Source organism: Cebus imitator, unplaced genomic scaffold (assembly GCF_001604975.1).
Source record: "Cebus imitator isolate Cc_AM_T3 unplaced genomic scaffold, Cebus_imitator-1.0 Scaffold431, whole genome shotgun sequence".
NCBI classification, from domain to species: domain Eukaryota; kingdom Metazoa; phylum Chordata; class Mammalia; order Primates; family Cebidae; genus Cebus; species Cebus imitator.
Window position 1 is genome coordinate 1,470,162 of NW_016107746.1, and position 10,338 is coordinate 1,480,499.

At 34.1% G+C, this 10,338-nt stretch overlaps 1 protein-coding gene across 1 annotated transcript in view; it reads left to right on the top strand.

Annotated features, from left to right (window-relative positions):
- Window positions 1–10,338, top strand: part of KIF20B (kinesin family member 20B) — a 67,493-nt gene that overhangs the window by 55,722 nt on the left and 1,433 nt on the right. Inside the window, exons 27-32 of the mRNA XM_037731916.1 lie at window positions 860–1,036; window positions 2,609–2,719; window positions 4,719–4,916; window positions 7,408–7,509; window positions 7,853–8,003; window positions 10,246–10,337. Of these exons, the coding sequence (XP_037587844.1) occupies window positions 860–1,036; window positions 2,609–2,719; window positions 4,719–4,916; window positions 7,408–7,509; window positions 7,853–8,003; window positions 10,246–10,337 (831 nt within the window). The remainder of the gene's footprint in view (window positions 1–859; window positions 1,037–2,608; window positions 2,720–4,718; window positions 4,917–7,407; window positions 7,510–7,852; window positions 8,004–10,245; window position 10,338) is intronic.

A 10,338-nucleotide genomic window follows, 5' to 3' on the forward strand; every position in this document is an offset into this window, starting at 1 on the left:
CAGCATTTACTGGAAAGATTGTCCTTCTTTTCATTAAATTTTTTTTACCACTTTTGTAGGTCAGTTTAGCATAGATTGGTAGATTTCCTCTTTTGTCCCATTGATTACTGTATCTGTCTTTACATACTGTCTTGATTATTGTGCTAGCTTGAAATTACATAGTTAATTGTTCTCATTTTGTTCTTCATTTTCAAAATAATTTTGAGTATTCTAGATGATTTGCATTTCCATATAATTTTTAGAGTCAGGTTTTCCATTTCTACACATATTCACACATACTGAATTTTGATTAAAATTGCTTTCACTCTATAGATCTATTTGGGGGAGACATCTTAACAATATTTAGTATTTTGGTCATTGAACACAGACCAATCTCTCCATTTATTTAGGTGTTCTTTAATCTCTCTCAGAAATATATGATTTTTCATGTTAGGTTTTACATGTTTCCTTTAATTTATCAGTATTTCATGATTTTTGAACCCATTTATAAATGGTCTTGTTTTCTATTTTTATCTTTCTATTGTTTATTGCTATTGCTGTAATTTTACCTCCTAATTTCCCAAATATTGGCAGAAATGATGATACTAGTTTGAAAGCAATAGCTGTAATTGTGTTTTGAAAGAAGTTACCATTAGGCCGATTTTTGGAAAGAGATGGGATATGGATAAAAAAATGTAGACATTTAATGTATAAAATGATATGTATTTTGTTTTATAATTAAATATTTTATCTAGACTACTTAATTTGTCATATCTTGTTTGAAGCTATATTTATGGTGTTACATATAATAATTTCTAAACATTCTTACATTCATAATATATCAAGCTTTATTTTAATGTTTTATTTATTTCCTGGTTAGGAAATACTGACAGCACAGCTGGCAGAGAAAGATAGTGACCTTCAAAAGTGGCGAGAAGAACGAGACCAACTGGTTGCAGCTTTAGAAACACAGCTAAAAGCACTGATATCCAGTAATATACAGAAAGATAATGAAATTGAACAATTAAAAAGGATCGTATCAGAGACTTCTAAAATAGTCAGTAGAGTCTTTTTTTTCTATGCCTTTTTAATTGAACATAGTAATTACTTAATTGATTAACTCTTAAAGGATAAAAAAGGTGTAAGTCTGAATAGACCAGAAAGAAATCAAGAGTATTTAAAATGTGGAGATTTCTCATGATTTTGAGTTTTGAAGTTTATCATTAAAATTGATTTGTCAATTAATGACTGAGATATAGCATTTTCTCCAATATTTTGGTTATGTCGCTCAGGTAGAGTAATTAGAAAATCAACAATTTATGGTTTAGTCCTTAATATACCTTTAAAATATGAAAATGTGATTCAGTATGAACTCTTGGTAAATTTGAACACTTGGGCCCATCCTTATTTTATAAAGAGATTCAAATTATGAAAGTAAGCCTAATGGTAGAGAGACACCATGAGTCATTCAGCTGTTACTTTTATATTACCTAGGGATTGGAAATCCTGAAAGAGAAGAAAATTGCCTTTTACACATAGCTGCTTCCCAGTAAATAGGATCTGGGTACATCTGAAGTTAGTCTTTCCAGAATAAATAATCTGTATTTGAAAATCTGCTACTCTAAAGCCTTCAGACAATAGGAAAAATATGTATGTGTGTGTCACATCAAAAGACTGTGATTCTAAGAGAGATTACCTGCTTTAAAAAATGGTAGTATTGTATTGTTTAATATAGACTAGAAAGTCAGAAAAACCTGGTATCAACCACTGTCGCTGTCGTTTTGGGACCTTTGAGAATAATTACTTAACATTTTTGATCTTTATCTAAAACAGATAATAGTATTTTTCTAACAAGAGTTGTGGACTTAATGAAGATTGTAAAACAAGTAGCACAGTTCTTACTCCAGTGGAAATCAATACATGCTAGTTACTTTCCCTTTTATGAATTCAATAGAGTCTTTCTTATTTGACAGTAATGGGGAAGTGACATAAGAGGTTTACCTGACTTTTGGTTTTGTTGGCTGTGATGAGGGGGTCTGTGTTAGAATTTATTAAGTTTAAAAATGTAATCTGATATTTCTTTATAAATTGCCTAAGTAGAGTTTTGAAATAGAACTTATTTTATGACTGAGAAAATGGAATGAAGAATGTGCTGCAAGAAAAGATTTCGTTTTCATTATGGCCCTTTATACTCTAGTGCTGTAGTTGCATTCCTGAGAAGCCTCTAGTTTTTCAAAATTGTGTTATCAAAAGCAACTGTTGGGAAACTGAGCATGACCATGCCATTTAACATGTGTAGTTCTCTATTTCCTCATCTTGAAAGTAGGAATAATGATTCTTGCCAGACATTCCTGGAGAGTTACAATGAAAATAAAGCAAGAGAATGTATGCAGAACACTTGGAAGTTGCAAGCAATCTTTCAAATTTCTCCTTAGATCAGACTCAATAACTAGAAAGTGACCCAACCTTTACTGAGTCTCTGAGGATGAAAGAGAAATAGGAGGGCCAGGTGGTCATTAAAGATGTCTTTACTTACTTCCACTATTTAGTTTTACACAAATCTTGATTTTATATTCTTTATGTGAAGTGTTTCAATATGCCCCGTTGCTTTAATATTTCCTTATTTTAGGAAACACAAATCATGGATATAAAGCCCAGACATGTTAGTTCAGCAAATCCTGACAAACTTCAAAGTGAGCCTCAATCAACAAGTTTTGAAATGTCAAGAAGTGAAGTAGAGGTAAGTATTTGGCAGCACAGTCCACTTACTTATTCTCTTTATCCACTATTCATTACTAAATAACATTTGCAGGAGTAATCAATTGTTGAAGATATCTTACTACACAATTAGCTATGTGTGCTCTGTGCTGTGTGAAACTAGAGGCTTTTGAGGAGAGGTGAAATTCTTTTGGGAGATCATATCCCCAAATGATGTTAATCTCATCTTAAAAGCCATAGATCTGTTAATATAAACAGACTTGATGGTTAGAAATAGGAAATCCTACAAAAGATAAAATAGGGATAACTTGCTATCATTAAAGGTTGCTTGAATAAGCATTGTATTAAATAGTATTTTTTGGAATTGTATCCGTTTGATAGCTTTGTCACCCGTCTTCAATAACAACTCATGAGTTTCCTTAATTTGTATTGGGTTTGGGGTTCTGTGAATAACTTTGGATACTACAGAGTTTCTCAGATTGGAAATGAACTAGATAAAAATTCTGTGTTACTTAAAATTTTTGAAGATAAAATTACTTTTTAAATTTCTTTTAAAAACACATTTATTGGGAGCATTCAGTGTTGGGAACCATTCTAAGCACTGAGGATACAAATATCAATAAGACATGATTGCCATCCTCAAAGAGTAAAGAATCTAGTAAGGTAGATATATAAGTGACTGACTTGTTTGGTTTTACTTTATGGGCTATGTGTTATAGTAGAAATATACAGTGAGTACTATAAAGAACACTGAAAAAGTTAAAATGAATTTTGCCTGAGTGGTTGTGAAAGATGATACCATATTGTGTCTTATGAATAGAAGCTTATTAAGCAGACAATGGGAAGAAAAAAAAAAATTTTTTAATGGGGTTTCACTGTGTTTCTCTGGCAGCTGGACTTGAACTCCTGGGCTCAAGCAGTCCTGCTGCCTCAGCCTCCTGAGTAGCTGGGACTATAGGCGTGTGCCACCATGCCCAACTGAGAAGGGCATTTTAATCTGGGAAAATAACATGAGCCATTCCTTTTCTCTTGGTTTTTCCTTGACAGTTCTTAGACGTTTCAAATAATTAGCACTGACCTTGGGGACTAATACAAATCACAGAGTTCACAGAAAAGTTTGAAGTTGATCCATAAACAAGGCTTAATTTTTTATTGGACAAACACATATAATGGAACATTTCTTTCTTCACCAATTTATGTATGTTGTCTTAAAACCTCCTGGTTCCAATTTTCTAATTCCAGCAATTATTGTATATTCCACAGCTTGGGGAATCATATTTTTATGCTACTTTGTATTGTTCTTGCCTTCATATAATTGATACACTTAACTAGGCTGAAAGTCCAAAATGATTAATTCACTTAACTGTTAGTTGATTCTGGGTGTTCCACTGGACTTAATTTGTGGCCTCTGCCTGTGGAATGGATATATCACAGCATAGTGTCTGGTTTGAGATGGAGCATTTTGAGGGAGAGTGTCCTGAAAGTATTCTAAGAGGACAGGACAGAAATTATAATGCTTCTTATGATTGCGCCTTAGAGGACCATAATGTTATTTCTACCACATCCTGTTGGCTCTAAGGCCCAAATTCAAATAGAGGGGAATGAGAAACTCTCATGGGAAGAGTAGCAGAGTATTTGCAGCCTACTTTAGTATAAGCAGGGTGTTTGTAAAAAATTCCAGCCTCCTCCCTTGGAGATTTCTGATTTACTAGAAATCTTCAAGGGAGAAGATTGTGGTAGGCCCAGGAGTCTTTTAAAAAAACAAATTCTGTAAGTAATTCTTATGATCATACAAGTTTGGGAAATACCGATATCTGAGTTGCCCCTAATTATAGCATACCATTGTTAAGAGTCTGAAGAGGGTAGATGATAACTCAATCTTTTGTCCTTGGTGTGACCCAGCACACTTTTTGTCTTTCCCAATGCAGTGCCTTGAATAGGCATTTGAGAGAATTGATTCTTTGTAGTTTATAAGTGGATACTCTACAAATAATATTTTTTACTTTTAAATTCTGTTGTAGGATGGATCTGTAGTCCTTGACTCTTGTGAAGTGTCAGCAGAAAATGATCAAAGCACTCGATTTCCAAAACCTGAGTTAGAGATTCAATTTACACCATTACAGCCAAACAAAATGGCAGTGAAACACCCTGGTTGTACCACACCAGTGACAGTTAAGATTTCCAAAGCTCGGAAGAGGAAGAGTAATGAAATGGAAGAGGTAAAACTGATTAGTAAATTAAACAAGCAAATCTTATTATAAAGCTGTTATAGTATATAGTTAAACTCTGCTATATTGTCTTCCTGTTCATAGGCACTGCTGTTAGAGACCAAAATCACAATTTATGGTATATTTTATACCCTTTAAGATTATCACTGTGGGCTGGGCACGGTGACTCATGCCTGTAATCCCAGCACTTTGGAAGGCTGGGGCTGGTGGATCACTTGAGGTCAAGACCAGCCTGGTCTGCATGGTGATATCCTGTCTCTTCTAAAAATACAAAAATTAGCCAGGCATGATGGTGCACACCTGTAATCCCAGATACTTAGGAGGCTGAGGCAGGTGAATCACTTGATCCCAGGAAGTAGAGATTGCAATGAGATGAGATGGCATCACTGCACTCCAGCCTGGGCGATAGAGCAAGACTTGATCTCAAAAAATTAAAGAATATTATTGTGGTTTAGTGGTCTTCAGATAAAAAGCTATGTATATTAAAATATATAGCTTGTCTCTTGCTTCAGTTAAACCATAATACATCAAATCATGGTGGATTTTACTGGAGAGCTATTTCAGTATACAAGTCCTGTTCATACTTAAGTTACTTTCCCTGTAATGGAAGAGAAAAAAGGGTGATGTAGAAATCAGAGAAACTGACATGGCTAACTTGCTTGGGTATAATCTTTGTCATTTAACTAAAATTTTAATCTTTGTGATCATAGCAAGTTTTAAAAGAGGAATTATTTTTTCATCAGCCAGTGTTAAAATTTGGGTCTCTATGTAGTGTTAGGCTAAAAACTATTTACCTCTTCATACTGCAGTTTCTTGATTGTAGGGTTGCCAAGTCTACTATTTCCTAGCTGTGGAAATTTGGCAAGTCAGATGAGATTTCTGATCCTGTTTTCTCCTTTTTGAGACAGTGGATTAACATATTTAAAAATGCTTAGCTTTTGCTCTGCAAGTGGCAGATACACAATAAATGGTAATATTTATTTTTAAAGTAACTTGTTTAGAGCTTAAAACTAATTACAGACTCTCTAGCAAAATAACTTTTCTTCAACTTTCTTTTACTTCTTTAAAGAGTAGTATATTTTCAAGCTGGTGGAAGAGCAGAAATAGTATTAACCATACTCCTGAAGTTCTCTGTTAGGTTATAAATTTACTGAGTGAATATTATTTAGCATAGTTTTTCTGTTACACATGTAACACCTTTAGAGATTGTTTTGTATAGTCTTACTAGTTAACTTCTGTTTTATATTTATTTAATTTTTAAAAATACCATTAAAACACTGAGTTTCACCATCAGTTGGCTTTTTCTTGATCCATTTTTTTTTTCAAGGAAGAAGGAAAAACAGCATAGCTCTCAAGAAGGCTAAAATGTAAATATTTTATTAATTTTACTATTGGTATATGTCCTTCATGTATATTTCAGAAAAGATTGACAGATTGTTGTAGATACATCACGTAGAAACTTCAAATTTTTTAACTAATTTTGCTAGATCTTTGCTGCTGTAATAAACTAAGTACATCGGGCCTCATGAAAATCATTTATGCAATGCTATATTCTAATCCAGTGAAGACTCCAAAGAACTTCTTACTGATGACTGTGTGTGGAGGTAGCCTCATGGTCTCTTCCCACTTGCTTCCCATGATTACCGTCTGTTTTCCCCCTGTCGTGGCATCTGCTTCTCATGACCCTTATAACTTCTGCTTTCTAACTCGGATTCGGAGGTTCATTCATGATCTTTTATCTTCTCTTCTTGTCCTTTTTTTCCCCTTTTATGCTTATAATCTTTGGTACAACTAGAATTTGCAGCAGTTCAATTCAGTGAGTATATCTGTAAAGGACTTTGTACTATGTGAGGTTATGTGGGGAAAAGAAGAATAAGATGCCATGCCCATGTAGTAGAGAAGAAAGATAATATTTTAATTTTTTTCATATTTTACCTGTGGTTATATGAAGTTTTGTTTTTATTTTATTTTTGATATTGTCAAATGTCAGTCATTGAGAGGACTTAAACATAGATGCTTGTATTGTTTGGGAGTTAGGCAATAGGTAGGTGTATTGCTATCCTGTATTTTAAAGCAAAGTTTCAAATAAAAGTATTCTTTCCATGTTTTTCATTTAACTTATGTAATTTCATTACTTGTGATATGTGTGAAAAATTCACACCTTCAGTCAGAGTTTCTCAACTCTAGCACAGCTGACATTTTGGGCTATATACCTCTTTTTAAGGGCTATCCTGTGCATTGTAGGGATATTTAACAGCATTCCTGTCCTCTACCCACTCTGGCCAACAATATCCCTCCCCTTCTTTCTGGCAAAGACAAAATATCTTCAAACATTGCCATTGTCCTCTGAGTTCAAAATTGCCCCTGGTTAAGAATCACTATTTTAAGTGATAATATAGCTTTTTACATATTTTCTTTTTTGAGTCTAAAGGAAGAAAATATTGTCAAGAAATTAACTGGTGGTAAAATTCATTCTTTTTAGGATTTGGTGAAATGTGAAAATAAGAAGAATACTACACCTAGAACTAATTTGAAATTTCCTGTTTCAGAGGATAGAAATTCTTCTGTCAAAAAGGAACAAAAGGTTTGTCTTTTAATTTGTCCAAAATTGTAGCAATTATCCAGAAATCTAGTTGTGTCCAATTATAACTCATTTATCTTCTCTTTCCTTTATGTCTGATTCAGTTGAAATTAGCATTTGGCCAGTAGCAGCTGCTTCATGTGTTTACTTCTGACTTTAACAATCTCCCTGCCAAACTCTTTTTGCCATTCTCTAGTCCTTTTATCCCTTTCCTTATGTACTTAATCCCAAGTTTCCTACCTGAGAATTCATAATCTGTCTCCAGCCTCTTGAATTCAACTGTGGCCATAACTATTTCCTTCTAACTCTTCTCATTAACAATAACAAAAAATGTTTGTTTTTTTAGGTTTCCACACATCCATCATCTAAGAAAACATATTCTTTACGGAGTCAGGCATCCATAATTGGTGTAAACCTGGCCACTAACAAAAAAGAAGGAACACTACAGAAATTTGGAGACTTCTTACAACATTCTCCGGCAATTCTTCAATCAAAAGGTTTGCAGAAAATTAATTAAATGACCTTTTTCTGTTGGATGTAGGGTACATTCTAATACCTAATTGATATATAAATTCAGTGATTGTTCAGTGAATATTATACTTCAAACAGGCATTGTCCTATACTAGGTACCGTGGGAAGAAACATGTAAAAGGATGATAGATCTAGGTGTTCACTGTGCATTAGAGGAGAAAGGCTTATATTTAAGTAATTGATCCAGAGCAGGCTGCTTAATATAGTAATAGGGGTACAAGCAAAGGTATGATAATATTGTAAGGAAAAGAGCTACTCTGATAAGGGGGCTTTGAGAAGATTTTATGGGAGAGATGGGATTTACCCTGTGTATTGAATGTGGGCAGGATTACACCCTCTAGCTGTCCAAGGGTGAGAATACAGTCATGGGTTCTTAGTTTCTATTTTTGGTTGGGCCAGGAAATTCCCTTCCTCATCCTTGTTTTCTGCTTATCACTAGAGACAGAAACTAAAAACCATGGCTAGCAGCCTAAAACAAAACAAAACAGAACAGAAACAACAAAGTAAGGTGGGTTGGACAAGCTTGCCAGTGTTAGTATTATGGTATATATCCTTCTAGCTTTTTTTTTTTTTTCTATGCATATGTAAACATTACCTGTTTATGTATAATATGTCAAAAACATGTATTTTCATAAATACCTGTTCAGCTGCAAAAACAGTATGCTTAGTGCTTTTTTCTTTATAATATAATGTGGACATATTGATACCTATGTATATATTAAGATATACACACATATGTGTCTGCTCGTATGCAGAAGGAAGGGTTTCAACACAGGTAGAGTATCAGAAAAATGTAGGAAATGTTTATGCAGTTACAGGCAGCAAGATGCATCTGACATGTGGAATGTGGAAGGACTATTTTAGGGGTGAGGTGGAGGAACGGGTTTTTGTGAGGCTACCTGAGTGATGAGTTGATAGCAATAGGATGAATTAGAGGCCAGAGTGAGGAATATTACTGAGTACCAACATATGTATGATTTTTCAACAGTTTTATTATTTTAGGCTGTACCATAGGCAATTACAAAGACTTACGTGATGAGCCTCCCTTTCTACATCAGATTTGATACATAGCCAATGTGTTATAATCTTTTAAGGGAGTTATATTCAGTGATTGAGCCCCATGAAGCCAGTCATGCTCTTACTCGTATTTAGCCTGAGTACCTCCATTCATAGCCTCTTTATTGAGGCCTTTGGGGGAGGCCTTCTTATGGAGGAGAATGGGAGGGGGAGCCTTGAAGTCACTTTTCTCCACTGTAACTTGGTACTTTTCCACGGATAGCTACCCCCAACCTCCAGCCCTGAGGCCTATAAAACTGCAAGAGCCTTTTGTTTGGGGCTGCCTGGATAGTAAAGTGACTACTTCTTCTATGCTGATCTATATTATTCTGTGGTGGACTATGGAAGAGGTAGGAGCTGGTCCTTTCTCAGGTTTAGCTTCTTGCATACATAGTTGTTATAAGTGGTTAAAAAACTAGATTGTTACTTTCATTTTGGCTTGTTGTCTTAATTGGCTACTCTGATACTGGACTGTCAGCTTGTTCAAGCTCAGCTCAGCCCTTAGCAAATAGTCTCTCAATTGAGTCTATTTCCTTAAATGTTTTTTCTATTTTTTAAAAAATAAAGTTGATACTACACGTATGTGAATTTGTATCCAGGAATTTTCCCAGATGGAAATATATTTTCTATTAAAATAAAAAAAGCAATGTACATAGGGATTTAAACATTTCTATTCTACTCTCTAAAAGCAACCAATTGTTAACAGTTTGGTTTCCGTCCCTGTGTGTGGACTTTCAGGAGTTTACAGAGTATTTTCACTCAGTACTCATTGTGCATAACTTTGTGTGTGATCATTGAACTAGATCATCTACCACCTTATTTTTAATGCTGCGTGGTCCACTAAGTATATATCCTGCTCTTTTATTTAACATAGCATAAACCACTTCCAAGTCATTAAAGAACCTCAGTTTTTTTACTACATTGAATATTAATCAAATGATGTTTTATTTATTTGCTATTTTTTGCTCTTGATCATTATTTCAATTTTTTTTTGGCATTTTTTTTCTTTGTTTATTATTTATGTGCTTTCACCATATGTATATTGCAGTATTTTTAGTTTCCTTATGCTCATTCTTTATTAAGGATTTCAAACCACCTTTGCAGTTAGAAAATTATTTATTTCAGGAGCTAATTAACATTTATATCTTATAGCAAAGAAGATAATCGAAACAATGAGCTCTTCAAAGCTTTCAAATGTAGAAGCAAGTAAAGAAAATGTGTCTCAACCAAAACGAGCCAAACGGA